Source organism: Heterocephalus glaber, unplaced genomic scaffold (assembly GCF_053883595.1).
Source record: "Heterocephalus glaber isolate CG9 unplaced genomic scaffold, H.glaber_assembly_v1.0 deba00001606, whole genome shotgun sequence".
NCBI lineage: Eukaryota > Metazoa > Chordata > Mammalia > Rodentia > Bathyergidae > Heterocephalus > Heterocephalus glaber.
Window position 1 is genome coordinate 42,555,501 of NW_028258377.1, and position 24,815 is coordinate 42,580,315.

The following is a 24,815-nucleotide window of genomic DNA, read 5'->3' on the forward strand; positions in this document are numbered from 1 at the left end:
GTCATCAGACTATCTCCTAACTTCAAACTATTTGTGAGTGCACAAATTCTGCCCTTGGGATATTGCTCAAGCCTCTTTAATAGTGGAGAGAGATTTAAAATTATCAGAGGAGACCCTAGAGACCCCATGGGCTCCAATGCGACAACTATAATCAACTGGCTTTCCACACTCTGTCCAAAGTCCTCAACCCTCTCCCCACACTGTACCGAGCAAAACTGATCTATTCAGTATCCTCAAAACACAGCTTGTCACCTTCGCACGGGACCCTATACCTTACACCTCCCCTGCCTCAACTGCAAACCTACCAACCATTTCCCATTCGCACAAAATTTTGTGTCTCACTTGAAGCCTATTCTGCTCATCATAATCTAAATAGCTTCCTTCTCTGATGCCTCATGTAACATTAATATATTCTTTTTTAATGTGTATTATTGATACAAGTAAATATTTATTTCTTTAATAGCAAGTTTGAATATTTTATCTTTCTTTCTCACATATTATATATTAATGTACTTTATTGCTTATTTCTTACTACTTGTTTTTATCCCCAATAAAAATTAAAAGAACATATTTATTCCTCTATTCATTCAAAAATTATTTATTGGGCATCATTACAAAAAGTCAACAATCAAATTATGTGTATCCACTTGAGTAATCATAATATGCTATACAGGAAACAGTTCTGCCATTCTTAACATTGTGATCTCAAAAAGCATTCTTGACATGCTTGAGCCTCAGTTTTTCCATCAGTAAAGTGATGCAAATATGACCTCTCCTTTAGCACTGTTGTAAGTGGCTGCTATGTGGTAGGAGTACATTCGATGAAATTGATGGAACTTCAATAAAAATATTTATGCAATGACTTCTTTTTGCCTGAAACAGATGCAAAAATATGATCTCTGAGTCCAAAGAAATCAACCTCAAAAGAAGATATGGAAATCACCTGAAATAATTGTGATAAATTGGTAAGTGTAATAGTTTCTCCCTTCATGTAGTGAGCTTAGCCATTAATGAAAATGTTAAAAATAGTTAATATAGTATTACCTTGCTCAGTATAACTTTACGTGCAATTAAAGCAATGCCTCAAAAATATGTACAGTTATTAAAGGGTCTGTTACTTTCCAAGAGGATGGGGGAAAGTTTTCTTTGATGATCTGATCCAAGAAAGAAACATAACAGCCAAAATTGTAGTTGCTATTTGTGAACCACCTTCTACAAACTTTGCACATATTCACCCACATCAATCTTTGTAATGATACTGTTTTAATTGCTGTTTGTGTTAGCTCTTCATTACTGTGACAAAATACCTGAGATAATCCATTTATAAAGAAGAAGTGTTTGTTTTGGCTCACAATTCTGGAGTTTTTGGTCCATAGCTGGGCCAACCCCTTCTTTTGGGACAGCACACCATGGCTGGACATGCATAGGGGAACAAAGCCTGTCACTTCATGGTCCAAGGAAAGAAAGTGAAGAGACCATGGTCCCACCATCACCTTCAGGGTATATCCCCCAATCCTAAAACCTTCCAGCAGGTCCCACACCCTAAAGTTTCCATTGCCCTCAGTAGTGTGGAGCTGGGGACAGAGTCTTTAACACAAACTATTTCAGATACAAGCTACCACACAGTTCTTATTTCTATTTTACAGAAGAGAGCACTGGGGCACAGACAAATTAGTCAATTTTTCCATGGTTACACAACTATCAAGTTCTAGAGGAAAACCCTTCATCCAGGTATGAATGAGCAAAGTAGATTCCTAATAATGCACATAGTGTTATAATGTCTTCAGAAAGGGAGAGGGCTGGGTATACATATCTGTATACTTATATTAGAAAAGATTCACCCCAGAGTCATGATGATATGCTGCTCATCACTTCAGGAGTGCTGAGTGTGGGGAAAGGCTGAGGAGTTTGATGTGTTTTTCTCATAAAATAAAGGTTTTGTTTGCTGTAGAATTGACACATGCTGCCTTTGATGTTACTGAGGTAACGTTCACATCATTCGTTTCACATATTTAAAGGATGCAGTTCAATGACTTTTATTACATACGCATAGTTGTTCACTCATCATGTTAGAGCATTCCCATTACCCAGAGTGACACCTCAGTCTATTTGCAGTCATTCTTCATTGGCATCCTCAACTTCAGGTAAGTACTAATGTACTCTCTCTCCATATTAGTTTGATTTTTGTAGTCGTTTAACACAAATGAATCTTCACAATATGCTTTCAGTTTTCATCCATGTAATAACATGCAGCAACACATCATTTTTCTTTTGTTGAATAATATTCTATTATATTTATCACATTTTAATTTATTGATCTGTTGATAGATACTGGTTTCCATCTTTAGATTATTATGAATCACGGTATTATGAAATATTTGGATCTGGCTTATTGGGTGCATAGATTGGTTTACATAATTCTTAGGAAAATGTTACAAAATATTTTAATGAAAATAGAGAAGCAAATCATACATGTATATAAGTTACACATACCCAAATATGAAATATATGCAAAATAAACCCAGTGTTAACAGAAGTAGAGAAACACAAAGATCACAGCAGAAATTAATGAAAAACACATAAAGGAATCATGAAAAAAAGAGGTGATTCTTTGAAAAAAATTGATGTCTTCGAGTAGGCTAACAATAGAGACACACACAAATAAATAAAGGCAGAAATGATAAAGGAGGCAGTAAAACTGATTGAACAGAAATACAAAAGATTCCATAGGACTTCAACTAGCCCTGATAAAAAAAAATCTACACACAGGCATATAATTGTTAAGATTCCAGAAACCCGAAAGAAGAACAAAATTCTATAAGCAGTTAGAGAAAAGAAACAAATCACGAATGGAAGGGTTGAAGGGAGGGCTGGGCAAGGGTGAAAAATAAGAACCAAGAGAGATTATGTAAAGGTGCAAATTTCCAACGATGAATGTCATTATATTGTATACCTAAAATGTACCAATGATTAGAATGAATAATCGATAATGCAAAATAGGAAGAAAAGGTCCAAAGGGGTAGGGGTAGTGGGAGGGGCAGGGGAAAGGAAAGAAGGGAAAGGAAAAATGATGAGAAATGGAAAAAATGGAAATAAAGTCTTTGTAAATAGGGAAGGGTGGAGGGGGTGAAGGGAGGGCTAGGAATGGGGGAAAAATAAGAACCAAGATGCATCACGTACAGGTACAATTTCCCAATGAGAAATGTAATTGTGTTGTATACCTAAAATGTACCAATAAAAGAATTTAAAAAAACAAGAAACAAATCACCTACAAAGGAAAGCCCATCAGAATCACAGCAGACTTCTCAACGCAAACCTACCAGGCAAGGAGAGCTTGGAGTGACATATTCCAAGCCCTAAAGGAAAACAGCCTCCAACCCAGATTGATGTACCCTGCAAAACTATCTTTCAAAATTAATGGAGAGAGAGCACCTTAGGAACTTTATAAATACCAAACCAGCACTTCAAAAAATTTTAGACAATATCCTAGGAAAAGACAATGAGGATCACAACCCCAGGAAGCCCAGCAGAATGAATCCATTGAGCACGACAAGAAATTAAACGCAAAGGGTTCAAATCCAACAAAAAGGAAAAGTCATGACAAGGATAAGTCAATATGTATCCGTTATAACCATCAATGTTAATGGTCTCAATACACCAATCAAAAGAAATAGAATGGCAGAATGGGTCAAAAAGCAAGATCCAACAATATACTGCATACAAGAAATACACTTAATTCGAAAAGAAACTCATAGACTGAAAGTTAAAGGATGGAAAACAATACTCCATGTGACAGGAACCTGAGAAAAAGCAGGAGTAGCTATCCTCTTTGCAGATCAAGTGGATTTCAAACCAACACTGATTAAGAGAGACAAAGAAGGACACGACATCCTTGTAAAGGGAACAATCCAAGAGGAAGAGATGACAATCATTAACATATATGCACCAAACACTAGTGCACCCAACTGTATAAAACAAATACTAATGGACATGAAAAATCATATAAGCACTAATACAATAGTAGTGGGGGATCTCAATATCCCGCTGACACAATTAGATAGATCAACTAGATAAAAAATAAACAACGAAATACTTGAGCTCAAACAAACTCTTGAACAAATGAACTTCACAGATGTTTACAGAGTGTTCCACCCCACAAAATCAGGATACACATTCTTTTCAGCTGCACATGGGTCATTCTCTAAGATAGACCACATACTCGCTCATAGAACATGTTTAAATAAGGGCAAAGAAATTGAAGTTATCCTCTGTATATTATCAGACCATAGTGCAATGAAATTGGAGATCCATAGCAAAAGAAACTGAAAAAATTTCATAAACACATGGAAATTGAATAACACACTTCTGAATAACTAATGGGTCACTGTGAGGAAATGAGAGAAGAAATCAGACAGTTCCTTCAATTAAATGACAGTGACAACGCAACGTATCAGAATCTATGGGACACAATGAAAGTATTCTTATGAGGGTAATTCATAGCAGTGAATACTCATATGAGGAAAACAGAGCCCAATTAAACAACAATGCTGAACCTCAAGCTTCTAGAAGAAGAAGAGCAGGACAACCCCCAAGCTCATACAAAGGAGAAAATTATAAAGATCAGAGCAGAAATCAATGCAATGGAAACTAAGAGAATGATACCAAAAAAATCAATGAAGCCTAAAGTTGGTTCTTTGAAAGAATAAACAAAATTGACAAACCCTTAGCCAACCTTATTATGAAAAGGAAAGACAAGGCCCAAATCCATGCAATTGGGAATGAAAAGGATGAAATTACAATGGACCCAGTAGAAATCCAGAGGATCATCAATACCTACTTTGAAAACCTATGCACCAATAAGACGGAAAATAGAAGAAATGGACAGATTCCTAGCTACATATGAATTACCAAAGTTGAACAAAGAAGACCTAAAAAATTCTAAATAACCCAAGATCAACCAATAAAATTGAAACATAATTAAAAACTTACCAACTAAGAAAAGCCTGGGTCCTGATGGCTTCACCACTGAATTCTACAAGACATTTAGAGAGGAATTACTGCCACTACTATTTAAACTCTTCAATGAAATTGAACGGGAAGCAACACTCCCAAATTCATTCCTGGAAGCAAGCATCACCTTGATCCCCAAAGCAGAGAAAGACCCTACTGAAAAAGAGAACTATAGGCCAATCTCACTAATGAACATAGATGCAAAAGTCCTTGATAAGATACTGGCAAAAAGAATGCAGCAAATCATTAAGAAGATCATACACCCTGACCAAGTGGGATTCATCCCAGGGATGCAGGGATGGTTCAACATTTGCAAATCAATACATGTAATACACTATACCAATAGAGCCGAGGACAAAAACCATATGATCATCTCAATAGATGCAGAAAGAGCATTTGACAAAATCCAACACACATTCATGATAAAAACCCTACAAAAAATTGGAATAGACAGTCTCTATCTCAGCCTGATAAAAGCCATCTATGAAAAACCAACAGCCAATATACTAAGTGGTCAAAAACTGAAATCCTTCACACTAAACTCAGGAACAAGACAAGGATGTCCACTCTCACCACTCCTGTTCAATACAGTTTTGGAAACATCAGCCACGGCAACTAGACAAGAGCAAGAAATAAGAGGAATAAAGATAGGAAATGAAGAAGTCAAATTGTCTGCATTTGCAGATGACATGATACTCTGTATAGCAGACCCCAAGAACTCCACCAAAAGTCTTCTAGACTTAATAACCAAATTCAGTAGAGTAGCTGGATACAAGGTCAACACACAATCAAGAGCTTTCCTGTACACGAACAACAGGCTCACTGAGAGAGGAACTGGAGAAACAACTCCCTTCACAACAGCATCCAAAAACTGAAATCCTTAAGAATCAATCTAATGAAAGAAATCAAAGACCTCTACTCTGAAAACTATAGCACCCTGAAAAAAGAGATCGAAGATGATATCAGAAAATGGAAAGACCTCCCTTGCTCCTGGGTAGGAAGAACCAATATAGTGGAAATGGCTCTATTTCCAAAACTGCTATAAAGATTCAATGCAATCCCAATGGAAATTCCAACAGCATACTTCATAGACCTTAAGAAAACAATCCAAAAATTCAAGTGGAACAAGAAGAGACCTAGAATAGCAAAAGCAATTCTAGGCAACAAAGACAAGGAAAGGGGTATCACCATCCCCAACTTGAAACTATACTACAAAGCTACTGTGATAAAAACAGCATAGTACTGGCAAAGAAACAGACCTGAGGACCAGTGCAACAGATTAGAAGATGCAGAAACAACTCCAGACACACTCAGCCACCACATCTTTGACAAAGGAGCCAAACACCCTCACTGGAGGAAAGATAGCCTCTTTAATAAATGGTGCTGGCAGCTGGGGATTTAGCTCAGTGGTTCCGACACCTGCCTCTAAAGCACAAGGACCTGAGTTTGATCCCTGGTACCAAAAAAAAAAAAAAAAAAATGGTGCTGGAAAAATTGGGTTTCAACCTGCCAAAGATTAAAACTAGACCTATGTCTCTCACAATGTATTAAACTAAAATCGAAACACATGAAAGATCTAAATATTAAAACAGAAACACTAAGGCGGCTGGAAGAGAGGTTAGGTAGAACTCTTGAAGACATTGGTGTAGGAAAAGATTTTATGAACAAAACCTCAGTTGGACGTAAACAAGCAAAAACAATCAACAAGTGGGATCTCTTCTTACTAAAAAGCTCCTGCACAGCAAGAGAAACCACCAACAGAGTAAAGAGACAATCCACGATGTGGAAAAAAATTTCCACCTTCTGTTCCTCAGACAAAGGTCTCCTATCTAGAATCTATAAAGAACTTAAAAAAAATCAGACCTCCCAAATTTAAAGACCCAATCCAAAAATAGGCATCTGAAAGGAACAGACATTTCTCAGACAAAGAAGTACAAATAGCAAATAAACATGGAAAAATGTTCAACATCACTGGTCATTTGAGAGATACAAATGAAAAGAATGCTGAGATTCCACCTCACCCCCCAAAGAATGGCTGCTATCAAGAAATCAACCAATAACAAATGCTGGCGGGGCTGTGGGGAAAGGAACCCTTCTCCACTGCTGGTGGGAGTGTAGACTGGTGCAAGCACTGTGGAAATCAGTGTGGAGATATCTCAAACAACTAGGACTGGAAGTCTCATTTGAGCCAGCTATCCCCCTGCTGGGGATCTTCCCCAAAGAATTAAAAGAATCCTACCACAGTGATAGATGTGCACCCATGTTCGTAGCAGCACAGTTTGTAATAGCTGCATCTTGGAAACAGCCCAAATGCCCATCAACTGGAGACTGGATAAAGAAAATGTGGGGTTTTTAAAAATAAAATGGAGTACTACTTAGCCATAAAAAATGAAATTAGCGATATTTATGGCTAAATGGATGGACATTGAGGCGATACTCTTAAGTGAAATAAATAGGGCACACGTGTAAATACTGAATAGTTTCCCTAGTGTGAGAAACTGAAAGTGTAAATAAGGACTAAAAGGTATAATAGATAATGTGAAATAGGAAGAAAAGGGGCAAAGCGGAAGGAGAAGTGAGAGGGGTAGGGGAAAGGAAAGAAGGGAATGGAATTAATATGAGAAAAAGAAAAAATGGAAACAAAGTCTTTGTAGATAGGGAGGGGTAGAGGGGTTGAAGGAAGGGCAGGGGAATGGGGAAAAATAAGAACCAAGAGAGATTATGTAAAGGTGCAAATTTCCAATGATGAATGTCATTATATTGTATACCTAAAGTGTACCAATAAAATTAAATTTAAAAAAGATTCCTTAGTGAGGATCACAATCAAATATTTGCTAGAAAATGGAAAACTTATAATAAATGGACAAATTCCTAGTCAGGTGCAAACAACCAAGATTAAATCATTGAGAAATAGAAAATGTGAATAGATCAATAATGAGCAAGAACTTGAATCAGTAATAAAATTCTCACATTAAATAAAAGGTGCGGACTTATGGTTTAACAATGAAGCCAAAGAACATAACATTACCACCTTATAAAGATAACTAAAAGTATATTCATTGCGGTATTATTCATCACAGCCAATATGTAGAAATAACTCATGTCCATCAGTGTCTTTACACTGTGATATTCATAGTGAAATATTATCAAGCCTTACAAAAAAGGAGAGGCAATCATTTGCTATAATACTGATGGCCCAGGAAAGCATTGTGTTAAGTGAAATAAGCCGCACATAGAAAGAAAAATATTGCATTATTTCACTTATTCGCATAATTTTTTAAATGGTCAAATATACAGAGGTGCATAATTAAATAGTAATTAGGATGTTCAGGGAGAGAGGAGGAAATGGAAAGATGTAGGTCAAAGAATAGAAAGTAGCAGATGTTTAGGATGAACAAGCCTAGAGATCCAATGTACAAAGTAAGGACTAGTTTATAAAATCGGATTTTATTAGAAGTTTTTGGCAGAGAAGTAGATTTTATCTGTTTTTTTTTCATCAACACAATGAGGTGTGAGATATCTCTATTATATGAGATGGTATATATTATAATCTGCTTCACTATGGTGACCATTTTACCATCTCTATGAATCCCATACGTAAACTTCACACATATGCAATAAAATTTACTTTAAAAATTAACAACGTAGGGGCTGGGGATTTAGCTCAATGGTTCCGCTGCCTGCCTGGCAAGCGCAAGGACCTGAGCTCGATCCCCAGTAGCAAAAAAAAAAAAAAATTAGCAATGTAAAATAAAAAAGTAAAAGAATAGATGCCGAAGGTTCTTCTACATGCAAGGAGTCAGCTCTGACTATCTCTATCAGACTGGCCATCGAAGGGTCCTGGGAATCACCTACTGGGTCTGGTGTGGCTATGGGGCCCTATTGTCTCTGATCATCTCTACATTGAATGAGATGAGTCAATGAAGCCTGAGGGGTGTATGTTCCCATGGAAACATACCTTTTACTCCCCTGTGAAAAGACGTGAATTCATGGGTTTCACTATGTGCCCAACAGTATCAGTTGTCTCTTAAAATTGCTTGAATATGAGATGTGCTCCCATTAATATACATAATTGAGTGACTGTATTCGGTGCATGCTAAATAAAACAAGAACACATTAAAATAAAACAATTTTATTAAACTCTGTTCTGTTTGTTCAAAGGAAGCCTTCTTCACATTATACATATGCTTGAATTAGTTAGACATTGATATACAAAGATGCAGAAAAACAAGCACATTTATTTCATAACATTATTGATAAAGGCCTTGAGCTAATAAATATAAAAATATGGATTCCTAGGTAGTGACTATGTGGATATGGTTCAGAGTGAGACAGGTTAGATTCTGCACTTAATGTCTGGGTAATTTGGAGAAAGTCACAAAATAATGGCGCAACTTTCAGTCTCTTGCTAAGTAAAAGAAAGAGGGAATGTACCTATGTTTCATGTTTGTAATAATGTTTCATTTTATATGACACAGTGCTTGAGCTCTAATATGGATTAAAAAATGGGAACTATTATTGTAGGTTATATTGAATTTCTCAATGGAAGAAATATGACCTTTGACCCAACTATAAATAACAGAGAAGAGTCTAGAACCCAGGCCAGAATCAATGAGGTGTGAGATATATTAAAAAAAAAGCTGTGAGATATATTAATCTCATTTTATTTCTTCTTCAATTGTCTTTCTGTTCAAATTAAATCTTTTCCATTAAAAATTCACTCTGAGGAAAAGAGAACTGGTATCAAGATGTAGTAAGGGTTGCAGTTAAGAATGTTAGAAGCTTCACCCATATTTGCTATGTTAAGTGGATACAGTACATAAACCAAACTTCAATGTCATTGTGAATAAACCAAGCATACGACAAAATTAACTCTAAATTCCATTGTAAGGACTAATGACAATTTTGGCAAATAAGTTTTTTGAATATTCATTTGAATGAATACAGTGATCACTGTTGGAATAAAAGGTGATTCACTTGTGATTTTAATAGACTGCAAAAGGCTTCTGACAAAGATACTTGCGTTTTTAAAAATGAAGCCATTGTTTAAGTACATGGAATGAAATAGTAATGGTTGAATTTTTAAAAAACCCAAAAAACAAAAACCACTACGTTCAAAATTTGATTAAGTGACTTGATCTTTGCAAAAATACACAGGAACCTGACTCTCTCTCTCTCTTCACCCCCTTTATCTCTCTTTAATCACTTCATTTATTCTTTCTTATTTCCAATATCACTTCCTCTACACTCATTGCTTTTGTGCCCTTTTTGTCTCTCTCTGTTCTCTCCTGGAAAATGTCTCCTCCCTGACACGAAGAAGGATTTCTGAGACTCCTGGTGCACTTGACGAGGATCCTTTAACCAAATGCCTCCTTCTTCCAGCAGTAAATGGCACTTATGTGAAACTCTGTCTGCTCCAAGCTGTATCTCTGAATCATCTTCTTATTTTCTCACAGTTTCATGCAAGTGTAATCTCTGAGCAACTTGCAGACAGACCCTAACATTTGGGTGCAAGACTAGACTCACAGTTAATTAGGAGAGTGGTGGTCGAAGAAGCTCATTTTCTCTAATCACAGTGCAATCTGCCAGACAACACACTGGTAATCAATTATTTCCTCTCATTGCCTAGGTAGACTCATTCTCCACACAGGCACAACACAGCCACTTCCCAAGCTTTGTGATTCAAATCGGCCTTTATTCCCTGCTGCACGTTGGTCAGACCCACTGACTAGAAAGCATTTTCAGAGATCTTGTTCCTATTTTATCAAACTTGGGCCCTTGTGCTTGCAGGGCAGGCAGCGAAATCACTGAGCTAAATCTCTGGCCTTCTTGCTTCTATCTTTTTAATAAAGAAAATAATAAAACCCCGAGGCCTACTGAAGGTGACTTTTTAGTGACAGATGCCTTTGCAAGGAAAGCAAGGATTTCATGAACAGTAAAAACTGTGTTGATTTCCTTCCCTCTCCTACTCTGAGTCTCTGTCTCTCCCTAGAACCTTCCACAGAGCTCTCTTCACATCCTTGTTCCTCAGGGAGTAAATGAGAGGATTTAGTATAGGGCTGAGTATAGTATAAAACAGGGCAACAAATTTTCCTCCACTGTCAGAGTAACTGCTCGTGGGTTGCAGGTATGTGTAAATACCTGACCCATAAAAAAGAGAAACCACCACGAGGTGGGACCCACACGTTCCAAAAGCCTTTCTGCGCCCGGCCATTGACTTGACCTTCAGCACAGCCTGAGCAATGCGTGCATAGGAGCCTAGAATTAGTGCTGCAGGAAAGACCAAGATTATGGCTCGAGCCACAAACATCTTGGCCTCTGTCGCTCCTGTGTCCTCACAAGCCAGCTTAAGGAATGCAGGCATCTCACAGAAGAAGTGGTTCAGGAGGTGGCCGCAGAGAGGCATGGCCATCATGAGGCCTGTCTGGATCAGGGAGTTAATGAAGCCTCCCACCCAGGAGGAGATAGCCAGAGCATGGCAGAGTTGGGGGTGCACGATGGTTGTGTAGTGTAGTGGACGACACACAGCAGCATAGCGGTCAAAGGCCATCACTCCCAAGAGCACACACTCAGTGGAGACCAGGGCAAGGAAGATGTAAAGCTGGGCCGCGCACCCTCCGTAGCTGATGGTGCGGTCACGTCCCCGCAGGTTGATCAGGAGCTGGGGCACAGTGCTGGTGGTAAAACAGAGGTCCAGGAAGGAGAGGTGGGAGAGGAAGAAGTACATGGGCGTGTGCAGTCGAGGGTCCAGTCGGGAGAGAATGATGATGACAGTGTTGCCCAAGAGAGTTAGGGAGTAGAAAATCGAAATGAACACAAAAAGGAAGAGTTCCAGTTGAGGCCAATCCGAGAAGCCCACCAAAATGAAACCATCTGCAAAACTGGTGTTGAAACTTCCCATAGCCTTTCACCTGCATGAATAATAGACAACGTTTCAATGCCGCTGATGAAGAAAATGGAGTAAAACATTATTTCACATTATTTTAAATTCTCCAAAATTCTGCATTTTATTTTCATTTCTGCAGTTCAGCTTGGGACTATCCAGGCTTGTATTCATACACTTTAGACTGGATATTCCTGGAGTATGAGGGAGTAATTTTTTGTACACTTGCCCTACTGCCTATTGGTTCCAGAATGTTAGCATGCCAATCTACACTGTGGATCTGATGCTTTCTTGTTGAAGTGTAGATCTGATACATTGTCTCACTCACAGCATTGGGATTAGGACCTAATCCAGTAATGTGGGAATTGACTTAAAAATTTGAAGTGTAAAATGTAGAATTGTAATACTCTATTGTTCTCTTTTGGTCCTCTTCTTTGTCGACTAACTAGTGTTTCAGCAGATGAAGTCCCAGGACTAAGCAGGCTGGGATCACAAGTTTGACACTTGGGTGCTCATGTGTCTCCTTCTGCTCAGTGAATATGGTTGGAACAGCAGTCCTGGAACCCAGCTCATCACCAGGTTCCAACTCATTTCTCTTATGTTAAGTATTCAGAAATGGAAGATAATCATTAATGAACCAGTGCTGTATCACTGATTCCAGGAAGCCATTATGCCATCATTGACCCTCACATGAAAAAGATGGAAAAAATGTGAATTGTAACAGCAGGGCATTAGTTCACATGGAGCTTAACTTTTATATCACAGTGTTTTAAATGACCACTATAGCAGGTGGGAACAGTCCTAGGGTACCTAGCAGGTCTACAGGTCAACTTTATCACTGACAGGCTGTACCACCTGTTTGTTCTGAAAAAGCAATGGGATGCAGAGAGTTGTTCCAGCACGTGCATAAAATGCTCAATAATCAAATCCAGCCTAGCTGTCTCCGACCTCAACCTCCTTCTTTCCAAATTTAGTGATCACTTTTCTACATTTTTTAAAAAATTAATTTTATTGGTACATTTTAGGTATACAATTTGTTTACACTTATCATTGGGTGTTTGTACCTGTACATGATGTATCTTGCTTCTTATTTTTTCCCCATTACCTGTGCGCCCTTCACCCTCTCCGCCCTTCCCTATTTACATAGATTTCATTTCCATTTTTTTTCTTTTCTCATAGTTTTTCCTTTCCCTCTTTTCCTTTCCCCTTCCCCTCCTTTCACTCCTTCGTCTTTGGACCTTTTTTCCTATTTCAAATTATCAATTATTCCTTTTAATCATTTTAACTCTTGTTTACACTATCAGTTTCTCACACTAGAGAAACTATTCGGTATTTACACATGTGTGTCCTATTTATTTGACCTAAGAGGATGGCCTCGATATGCATCCATTTAGCTATAAATGACTCCAGTTTTTCGTTCTTTATGCCTGAGTAGTACTCCATTTTATAAAAAAAACACATTTTCTTTATCCAGGTTCCAGTTGATGGCCACTTGGGCTGCCTCCAAGCTTTAGCTATTACAAACTGTGCCGCTATGAACGTGGGGTCACATCTATCACTGTGGTAGTTTCTGATCTTTTCTCCACAGAGAAGCAAGAGTATTCATGTCTTATAACACTTATCCTCCAGCACCACTAATTTTTGCCATCAACAGAATCTGCTTTTGTTCACCATTGTATCCCATCTACCAGTTCAGTCAGTGCCTGGGAAATAAAAAGTTCAATTTTTCAATAATTGTTGAATGAATTAATGAATGCATCCCACGCCCTGGTGCTGTGCCTGGTGTGCATGAGTAGATATTTGCCTACCATTTCTGTTCTGAACTTCAGACTGCTATAATCCATCTGAATGGATAATGACTTTTCACTTTATGTATTTCAATGCACTGACGTTTGGTAGCCTGGCTAACTGTGGAGAAACTGTCCCTCTTGGTGACAGCATTTTCTATAAATAGTAAGGCAGTTTCCTCATTGCACATTTCATTTGCAAACCAACCAGTATGCAGTTCACATACCACTCAGCCAGTTGCTTGGCTTCCCACTGGGCTCTTACACTCTGGACCAAACCCTGGCCCCAGTCGCCTCATTGCCAAGTATCAGACAACCATGGACAGACTGTATCATAGAGCTTGCTGAAATTATTCAGAGTAGTAAATTCTCAGCTGTATAAGCTGCCTCTTGTCTTCCTTTCTGTACAAACAATGGCCATGGCTCTTGTTCACATTTTCCTCCATTTCTCTGCTTCCTAACAAGCCCTGAGGCTTCTCCATATGGTCCTCATGGCATGTCACATACTTCCTCTTATGAACTGTCAGTTATTAAGTATTGACTACATGACAATCATATCCTCATCAGCTTGCCTCACTGTACTTTAATGATAACAAAGCCTTCCTGTTATATATCATCTTGCTGCTCATCTCCACTTGGATATCCCCTGGGCACCCCAAACTCGGCATGTTTAATGTGAAACTCATCCTTTCCCCCTACGAAACTGCTTATCCTGCTATAGGTCCCATCTCAGCCAAGGGTGCTAGCACTACATAGTTTACCAAAACATAGTTTACCAGTCTGTACACTGCAACTTTCTTTAAACATACTTAACATGTCACTTCACCTATGATAGCAGTTCTCAACCAAGAGTGATGTTCCCCCTCAGGCAACATTTGTCAATGCCTCCAGACATTTCTGAATGTGCTGAGACCCTGTAGTTCTCTTGTACCTATTGAGATGCACAACATATCCACCCCCCCCCCCACAAACATTAGGTCCAAATCTGTCCAAAGTAGTGAAGTGAAGAAATGCTCCTTTTAGAGAAAGATCTTAGATTCCTCTGGTATGAGCTCCAGCCTTCTGTTATATAGTTCTGTGGGGTATTGTGCCTTCACATATTTACCATGTATGATGTTCATTTCCAAGCTTTCTACTCTTCTGTCTTGCCCCAGTGAGTTTACAGAGAATAGAGCTATCTTGTTCACAGTTTCAGCATCTAGAACAATAACTGGCACAGAAAAGACTGAGTAAGTTCTTGCTGCCTATGGGATTGTCCTGCACCAGTGCTTAGCAGGTCCTTAAAAAGGCTAGGAGCATTGCAGGACCTTCAGTCCTATACAGAAAGTGAGATGGGGATGTAATCTTGCTTCATTGAGATATAGTCCTTTTCATGAAATTTTGTATGCAAGTCGAGGCCCCCAATACTGTGTATCTTCAAGGTCAAATGTTCCCAATCTATCACCCATTTTCTTTAAGGTTCTTTTGCCTGAGCACTTGACATGTGCCTACCTTCTTGCTAATCACCTTCTTTTCTGTGTGTCCTTCTCCCTAAACCCCAAAGCTCAACTAAGAATGGGGTGATCTCCAAAAGCATAATATCAAAGTCCATCTGAAGTGTTGCATTAAACTTCTCCCAAGACAGAAACCAATGACTCTATGGTGAAATTTTTTTTTGGTACCAGGGATTGAACTCAGGACCTTGCACTTTTGAAGCAGGCGGCAGGACCACTGAGCTAAATCCCTGTTCAGAAACCAATGACTCTATGTTGAGTTCAGCTCACTTCACTCACTGACCGTCAGTCTCCCACACCGGAGCCAGTTGCTACAGTCATGAAACTTTTCCAATCCCCAAACTTTTTCTCCACTCTCCCCTGGGCTTCTTTCTGGGAACTACCTCAAATCTACAACTAGTTATCATGAAAAATCTTCTTACAAACTCGCTTAGGGCTGGGCATGGGGGCACACACCTATAATCCCAGCACTAGGGAGGCTGAGGCAAGAGGATTGCCATGAGTTTGAGGCCAGTCTGGGCTTCATAGTGAGTTCAAAGCCAGGCTGAACTACATAGTGAGACATTGTCTCAAAACAAACAAACAAACAAACTCCCCTGGAGACGTTTCTTCTTTCAGTAACAGGTGCAAATTACTCCTCAGATCAACCCAATGTTGGGCTTCATAGGCCTCACATATTGTTCCTAGTCTGATGTCCCTTAAGCCAGGTAGAGTGGGACCCTGGTCACTTGGCTCAGGGGTTGGGTGACACTGAGCCTTCACAGGTAGAGTTCCAGTGTGTGCAGTGAGAAAGACCTCTCGTGCAAGCAGAGAGAATAAACACAAGCCTTGAAACAAATGGCAGTGCTCCAAATATTGAGGAAAACTACTATGGTACCAAGTTTAGCTGAATTCCATAATCCCCAAGAAAGAGCAACAGTCCCAAAGGGACTACTTCCTTTTATATTTACTAGATGTATCATATTAATAAAAATATAATTAGGTTATGTTGGTATAAGTGTTTCTTCAGGACTCACATTTTCATTTTCAGTATCTCCAGGGCACACGTGAAAATATTTTGTGACAGTTGTGTATAGTTGAGTGGGTGAATTGGTGGTAAGAGAAAACAAGACTGAACCAGTTAAAAATCTCTCCTGGCATAAATTTAGCACTTCTGTATTCAATCTAGGGACCCAATGTGACAGACCCCAACATTAATTACCTAAGGGCACATTCCTTGTTCTCTGGATTTTGCCTGCGAAGGCGGAATATCCTGCCCAGCCAGTACTCACTCAGAGCTCCAGGAAAAAGAACCGCAGCAGACACCTGTTTCAGTTCTACTGGCATCAAGCCAGACGATAATCCCTCTTGAGACTAGTGGCATCTGGAATTATCTGAGAGAGCCTTCCTACTTTCGGTCCTGATTTTATCTGTGGAGTGGAAGTCCTGGGGTAGAACTCTGGTCCAGGGGAAGCTGTGGAAACATGTAGTTCTCTCCCTCAGCAGGAGAGACTGCTGAGAACCACAACCCAGGAGGAGGGGGACACCCCCACTGCACCTCCAGTTGCCTGCCCTAAGCCACTCAGGTGGGAAGGAGCTGGTGTAGCATCAAACCACCTCCTCATCCCAAGGCTGGGCACACCAACCGGCCCTCATGGCATTGTGTAGTTTTCTTTACAGCAGGGGAGAGGAGTTTGTTTATCATGCAAGACCCTAGAGACCCCTGGGCCCCAGTGTGGCAATTATAATCGCCTGACTGGCTCTCTGCACTCTACTTTTCAGTCCTTGGTTCGCTCTATTCTCCATACTCTGCCCAAACCAAACTGATAAATTCAGTGTCCTCAGAAAATGCCTCCTTCTTGCTCATAGCGCTCTGCAGCTTGGGACTCCTCACGCTTTCCTTCTTTTATCCCAATCTTACCAGCCTTGCACAAACCAGACCAACTTTCATGTTTTATTTAAAATCTACCATGTTCATCACAGCTTGAAATTTTCCTGTACAGGCCTCATAAAATGGTCATATATTCTCATGTAGATAATTAATAGATTAATTAATAGATAATTCTCAGGTAGATAATTAAGTAAATATGGGCATTTATTTCTCTGATAAAATATTTAATGTTTTATATTTCTCTCAAACCGTATTTATTGTCCTAAATATTCATCATTTCTTTATATCTATTTTTCCACAAAACATTCAAAAAGAATGTGCATTCATTTACCAATTTATTTCAAATTTACATTATTGAGCACTGAGCATCATTCTGTACACCAAGGGAAATAAGACGTCAATACTCAAAGTCATCTATATCCACTTGAGCAATTATATTACAGAGGAGCTAGCTTTACCATTACTACCTTTGTGTTCTTCAAAATATTTCTTAATGTGCTTGAGCCAGTTTCCCCTTCAGTAAAATACTGCACAGGTGACCTCTCCCTTACCACTGTTGTGGGTTGGTTTAATGACACATTGTATATGAAGTTCCTGGTCTGAGGTAGACCTTCATTCAGTGGAATTGTTGTTGTTCTAACACAAATGTTTATTCACTGCCTTCTCTTTGCTTGAAACACGTGCAGAAAATAGGATCCCTGACACCAGAGAAATCCACCCGGTAATCAGAGGCAGACAGCCCTGCAATAATGGCAATCAGTGTTAAATGCAATAGTCTCTTCCTTTATTTAGATAGCGTCAAATTAAAATATCGAGACTACTGAAAACACTGCTACTTTTTGGGACTAACTTTACATAAAGTTAATTCAATGCCTAAAATATTATTACAATTATGAAAGAAAGTGCTCCCTTCCTAGAGGATGGAAAAGTATTGTTTCCTTATCAAGGCAAGGATGATAAGAAGTAAAACTATGCAGTGCTTGCTATTTGTGAGGCATTATTCTAAAAACTCTGCACATATCAACCCCATAAATACTTGGAAAAACTCTCTGTTTGAATTACTATTTGTTTTAGCTTTCTGTTACTATAACAAAATTCTTGAGATTAAGAATTTATATGAAGAAAAGATGCAGTTTGGGTCAGCGTTTCAGATATTTCACTCAATACCTGGATGGACTCACCGCTTCTGAGGCCATGTCGAAGTAGCATAGTACAGCAGGGATGATGGGAGGCAGCATAGCATTTGCAGGGGAGCAGTGCCTGTCATTTCATGGCCAGGATGAAGGAGCAGGAGGAGAAGAGTCCATGGTCACACAATCCACTTCCAAGACAAGCCTTGAATGATGTAAAACTTCCCAGTCGTCTTCACATTCTAAAGTTTCCACCACATCCCAACAGTGCCAGTCTGGAGACAAACCTTTAACACAAGCGTGCTGAGGACTTCCAGGTACAAACTGTGGTAATATTGTCACTCCTATTGTGGAAGAAGGCAGTGGGGTTCAGAGGGTCTAAGTATAATTCCCATGGTTAGATAGCTCTCCAGGCCCAGTGCCAGGCTCCTCACCTAAGTGTGAGTGAAAATAACTAGGTTTCTATTGATATACACAGTCTTCTATTGTTTTTTAAGGGGTTGGGTGCTGGGCCTACACATCTGCGTGAATAGAAGGAAAGATTCACCCCCAAAGTAATCACAATGTGTTGGTATTGGCTGAGGGGTGCTGAATATGGAAAAGGAGAGTGATGAATTTTTCTTATTAAAAATAGTTTGTTTGCTACGTAATGGACATATATTGCCTTTAATGACTTAATTGAGATACAATACAAATCCCACAATTCACACATTTGAGGTACGAAGCACAATGAGTGGTGCATCCATCTTTTAGAATATTCTCAATACTCAAAATGTCACCTCATGACCATTTGTAATCACTTAATTCTCATCTTCAACTTCATGCGAGCACTAAGGTGCTTTCTGCCCCTATTGAACAGAAAGGATCCTATGGATCCTTCCCATAAATAGATTGCGATGTGCTTTCAGGTTTCATCTGTGTGGTGACGTGTATCAGTACATCATTCTGTTTGCTGGCTGCTTCATATTCACCTGTGTGAATATACCATGTTTCTTTATCCATCCATCTGTTGATGCACACTTGTTGCTTCTACCTTTTGTTTATTCTAAATAATATTCCATCAATCTTTTGTGTGTGACTTATTGTGTATATATTAATTTACATAATTCCTTGAGAAATCAAATGTTTTTAATGAAAATAAAGGTGCTAACCATACCCTTTAATAACCTGGAAAACATAGACATTTTCTACAGATAATTTTACTCCTTTATAGAGTTTAAAAAGAAGGAGTATGTGAGACCCAAGGTTCACTCCACAGTCACACAAGAAAAAAGAAAAGTCTAACCTTGTGTACAACTGGCAGCTACCTGACGGTGTTCAGCCATCATAGCAGTCACTTTTCGCTGGCATTTTTGATAGTATATGAAAATCAGAATTCACATGAAAATATGGATTTTAACTTTTCTGTAAGTCCAAACAACCAGGAACCCTGGACCCAAATTTCCTCGACTAAATCACTAGAAGCTGTGCAGCAGTTGTCTGTCTCTTTAGAAGAAATACTCAGCTTCTCCACTCATTGTCCCTATTTTTGCTCATACTTCACTGCCCTTTAGCCACTGTGATTCATAACCCTGTGTTCCTAGGAAGAGGATAAAGGGAGGAAAGTAGGAACCTTAGGGCAATATATTGGTTTTAGAAGCAAACTTTGAGATCCTCCCTAACTACCAGAATTTCTCTGCAAAGTACCCAAATATTGCCATGAAGCTCCTGTCCAAAATCTTTGGGAAAGGGCACACACAGCCTCGCAGCCAGTCATATACATACCGTGTGATGGGCAAGCAGTTCACCACAGAGTCACATCCCCAGACAATTCATTTATAATTTTGACTCTTCCTTTGTGAAAAGTCCATTTACAATGAGCCAAATTAAGGTTTCTATGAGCATCCATGTATATTCATAGCCTTGGAACCACAAGCAAATTTGAATTTCATCTTTAACATAGGAAGATTTCAAATCCTGAGATAATTTTTTATTAGTGCATAGTAGTAGTGCAGGATAATGATGTCCCCAATGGGGCATGGATATAATGTAGCTTGATTATGCTCACCTTCATTACTGTCTGCTCGCTTGCCTCCCTCTTCCTCTCAGTCCCTTTCCTAGCCAAGAGAAGACTACCTTCTAATTTTCTGTCCTCTCTCCTTTGTGTTTGTACTTATTTTTATTTATTTCTGTTTAGATTTCTTGTGCAAGAGAAAGCACATGATTTTTAACTTTCTAGGATTGGTTTATTTCACTTATCATGATGGTCTTCACTTCCATCTATTTCAATCAACAGAGTGAAGAGACGACATACAGAATGGGAAAAAATTTTGCCATCTACTCCTCAGAGGATTGATGTATAGAATATAGAAAAATAGGTCCTCTAAAATAAAAGACCCAAACAAAAGTGGGCAATTGAAATGTTAGACACTTCTCAGAAGACGTACAAGTAGCCAATAGGTACATGAAAAACTGTACACTATCTTTGGCCATCAGAGAAATGCAAATCAAAACAGCCCCGTGATTCCATCTCACTCCAGAAAAAATGACCATCCTCAAGAACTAAAAAACAATAAATGCTGGTGTGGTTTTGTGGAAAAAGAACACTTCTACACTGTTGAAGGGAATATAATCTATTAATCATTATGGAAAATTAAAAATGGAAATTCCACTTGACTTAGCTCTATCTCTTCTGGATATTTCTACAAAAGAATAAAGTCATCACATTACAGCGATGCATACATACCCATGTTTATTGCAGCACAACTTTCAACAGCTAAATCATGAAAGTGGCCTATAAAACCATCAGTAGATGAATGGATTAAAAATGTAGTATTTATACACAATGGAGTACTACTCAGGCTTATAGAAAGGTAAATTTGAATTATTTTTGGGAAAATGGATGAGTTTTAACTGTAATACTAAAAGAAATACATCAGATACGGGAGTTAAATATTGCATGGTTTCTCTAATATGAGAGACCTAAAATATAAATAATTTAATGAGCATATATGCCTGTTAGAAACAGAGAAGTAGACTCTGTGCAGGGGTAGGGGATTTGGGGAAGGAGGGAGAAAGAAGGTAGAGGGAAGTGTAAAAAGATTAAATTTGGTATGCACATGTATCACTGTGGTATGATTCTTTTAATTCTTTTGGGAAGATTCCCAGTAGGGGAATAGCTGGGTCAAATGGGACCTCTAGCCCTAGTTCTTTGAGGTATCTCCATACGGATTTCCACAGTGGTTGCACCAGTCTGCACTCCCACCAGCAATGGAGAAGGGTTCCTTTCTCCCCACACCCCCACCAGCATTTGTTATTGGTTGATTTCTTCATAGCAGCCACTCTTTCTGGGGTGAGGTGGAATCTCAGTGCTTTCATCTGCATCTCTCAAATGACCAGTGATGTTGAACATTTTTTCATATATTTATTTGCTGCTTTTACTTCTTTGTCTGAGAAATGTCTGTTCATTTCAGATGCCCATTTTTGAATTAGGTCTTTGAATTTGGGGGGTCTGATTTTTTTCAATTCTTTATATAGTCTAGATAGTAGACCTTTGTCTGAGGTACAGCTGCTAAAAATTTTTTTCCCACATTGTAGGTTGTCTCTTAGCTCTGTTGGTGGATTCTCTTGCAGTGCAGAAGTTTTTAATAAGATGAGATCCCTGTTGTTGATTCTTTTTTTTTGTTATCCAAATTGAATAATTTATTGCTGGTCTGAGGCTTGCCTTGTTATACACTTAAGTAGAATTTACACTGTTTCCACAAATACCAGATATCAACATTTAAAGAATTTAATAGTGACCTATTCAATAAGGCAGTCATCTTGGTAGCAAACTTTTATTTAAATCTTACATAACTCAAGCTTTATAGAAAGCTAATGTAATTGAAAATTGGGTTCTTTCTCTAAAGTCTTAAGTATTCAAAGCTTGAAATGGTTAATTTAAAAATAAGCAAACAAAACAAAAAACCCCTGCAGCAGATCCTGCTGAAATACTTTAAAAAGAATCTAAATGAGCTTAATCTTTACAAAAGTTATTTTAGCTCAAAAACTATAAAATCAAAGTTATCTTAATTCTACAAAGAAAGGAGAGGGTCTTTAACTTCATGCCACCATTTTAGAACCTCATCTTTTTCATCAAATTTGGCCACAAATCAAATTTCCGTGTGCCCCTGTTCTCAGGAGATCCTCTTGCAGAAGAGGCCAAGTACAAACATGGAAGAGTAACCCGCCTAAGCAAGCAGGAAAGTGTTGCATAGTAGTGTGCAAAGAACAGCGTTCTGGATTACTCTCTGGAACTTGATCTGGACCTTGACCTGCGGCCGAGCCTTTGAGGGCGGCACAGGTACAGGTGAGTGGAATGAGGCCGGCTCCTTGATCTGGATTTTGACTTTATATCACCTTTTCCATTTTCTGTGGGGGATCGAGATCGGGACCGAGACCTGCTTCGGGATTTCTCAGACTCATCCTTAGATCTGCTTCCAGAGTGTGAATGTCAGCCCCGATCAGACTTGGGCTTAGATTTGCTCTTTGATCTAGATTTCCTGCCTTTTGATCGAGAACGTGATCGACCTTTGCTCCGTGACCTGAACCGGGAGCAGCTTTTTGAGGCACTTCCAGATCTACTGCGGCGGCTCCTGCGACTCCTACTCCGTGACCTTTGTCTAGACCATGATCTGGATCGGATCCCAGAGTATGACCGCCTGTGGCTTGCTCGTGGCTTATTTTCAAAAAGCCTAATATTTCTGCAGTTTATTTCTGTACCATCCAGTTTATCCAAAGCATGGTTCATGTCAGAGTAGGAGCAAAATTCAATTACACCCTCATTTGTGCGTTCTTTGTGAGCATCTGCATAGGTGACTTCACCTGCTTGCCCCATGAAATCCTTTAAATCTTGCCAACTGCAACGACTGGAAAGATTTTCTACAATAAGTCTGTATTCTCTACGAACAAGTGGTCCCTATTTGTCTCGGCCAGAGGTTCTCCGACTGCTGCATCCACCTGCACCACTGCGGCTTCCGTAGCTGTAGCGGTCGCGATCGCGACCTGGGCCCCGGGCGTGCTCCACCATCACGCGCTGGCTGCAGAGCTCTTTGCGTTTAGCTCGTAAAGGGGCCTCGTCGGCGTCGCAGGAGTCCTTGAACTCCACGAAGCCATACCCATTTTTGAGGTCTACTTTGAGTAGGCGGCTGTAGCCACTGAAGAAGCGCTGGATGTCCTTTTCCCGGACATTGTAGCTCAGGCGTCCTGTGTAGATGTGCGGCATATCCGTGGCGAACGGAGTCCCGAAGGCTGGTCCTCCAAGGCAGGCCAAAGACAGGAGCCGCGGTGCGGGTCGGGGGACAGCGAGAGCTCGAACACACGCCTCACACCGCGGCGGTGGCCGAGTCCAGCCTCACAATCCAGTTGTTGATTCTCTGTGCTCGTTCCCGTGCTACTGAGGATTTGTTCATAAAGTCTTTTCCTATGCCAATGTCATTGAGAGTTCTACCTAACTTGTCTTCCAGCAAGTTTCGTGTTTCTGTCTTAATATTTAAATCTTTAATCCACTTCGACCTTAGTTTAGTGCACGGTGATAGGTATGGGTCTAGTTTTAATCTCTGACAGGTTGAAATCCAGTTTTTCCAACACCATTTATTGAACAGGCTATCTTTCCTCCATTGAGGGTGGTTGGCTCCTTTGTCAAAGATGAGGTGGCTGAGTGTGTCTGGAGTTGTTTCTGCATCTTCTAATCTATTCCACTGATCCTCGGGTCTGTTTCTTTGCCAGCACCATGCTGTTTTTATCACAGTAGCTTTGTAGTATAGTTTCAAGTTGGGGATTGTGATACCCCCAGCCATGTTTCTGTTGCCTAGAATTGCTTTTGCTATTCTAGGTTTCTTCTGCTTCCAAATGAATTTTTGGATTGTTTTCTCTAGTTCTGTGAAGTATATTGTTGGAATTTCAATCAGCATTGCATTAAATCTATATAGTAGTTTTGGAAGTATGGCCATTTTCACTATATTGGTTCTTCTTACCCAGGAACAAGGGATATCTTTCCATTTTCTTGTATCCTCCTTGATCTCCTTTCTCAGGGTGCTGTAGTTTTCAGTGTAGAGGTCTTTTGCTTCCTTTGTTAGGTTAATTCCTAGATATTTCATTTTTTTAGATGCTATTGTAAAAGGAATTGCTTCCCTAATTTCTCTCTCAATGAGTCTGCTATTTGCGTGTAAGAAGGCTATTGTTTTTTGAGTGTTGACCTTATATGCAGCTACTCTACTGAATCTGTCAATTAGGTCTAGAAGACTTTTGACCGAGTTGTTTGGATCTTCTATGCAAAGTATCATATCAGCAAATAATGAGAGTTTAACTTCTTCCTTTCCTATCTTTATTCCTTTTATTTCTTTCTCTTTTCTAATTGCTGTGGCTAATGTTTCCAGAACAATATTGAACAGGAGTGGTAATAGTGGGTATCCTTATATTGTTCCTGATTTTAGTGTGAAAGTTTTGTTTTTGACCATTTAGTATGATGTTGGCTGTTAGTTTTTCATAAATAGCCTTAATCAGGTTGAGATAAAGACCTTCTATTCCAATTTTCTGTAGGGTTTTTATCATGAATGGGTGTTGGATTTTGTCAAGTGCCTTTTCTGCATCTATTGAGATGATCATGTGGTTTTTGTCCTGGAC

General features: G+C 39.3%; 2 protein-coding genes and 1 pseudogene across 2 annotated transcripts in view; 1 reads left to right on the forward strand and 2 right to left on the reverse strand.

Annotated features, from left to right (window-relative positions):
* Positions 1 to 2,252, forward strand: part of LOC101703649 (nuclear envelope pore membrane protein POM 121-like) — a 78,732-nt gene extending 76,480 nt beyond the window's left edge. The window contains exons 3-4 of the mRNA XM_087195019.1: positions 883 to 965; positions 1,647 to 2,252. Coding sequence (XP_087051145.1) covers positions 883 to 952 — 70 coding nt within the window. The 3' untranslated portion in view covers positions 953 to 965; positions 1,647 to 2,252. The remainder of the gene's footprint in view (positions 1 to 882; positions 966 to 1,646) is intronic.
* An 8,723-nt stretch (positions 2,253 to 10,975) lies between these two features.
* On the reverse strand, positions 10,976 to 12,050 carry LOC101713631 (olfactory receptor 2Y1B-like). Its single transcript, XM_004836796.2, has one exon. It carries the CDS (start codon positions 11,909 to 11,911, stop codon positions 10,976 to 10,978), a length of 936 nt encoding a protein of 311 aa, XP_004836853.2. The 5' UTR covers positions 11,912 to 12,050.
* Positions 12,051 to 22,381: 10,331 nt separating this feature from the next.
* Positions 22,382 to 23,415, reverse strand: LOC101713981 (serine/arginine-rich splicing factor 6 pseudogene; annotated as a pseudogene).
* Between the last annotated feature and the right edge of the window lie 1,400 nt (positions 23,416 to 24,815).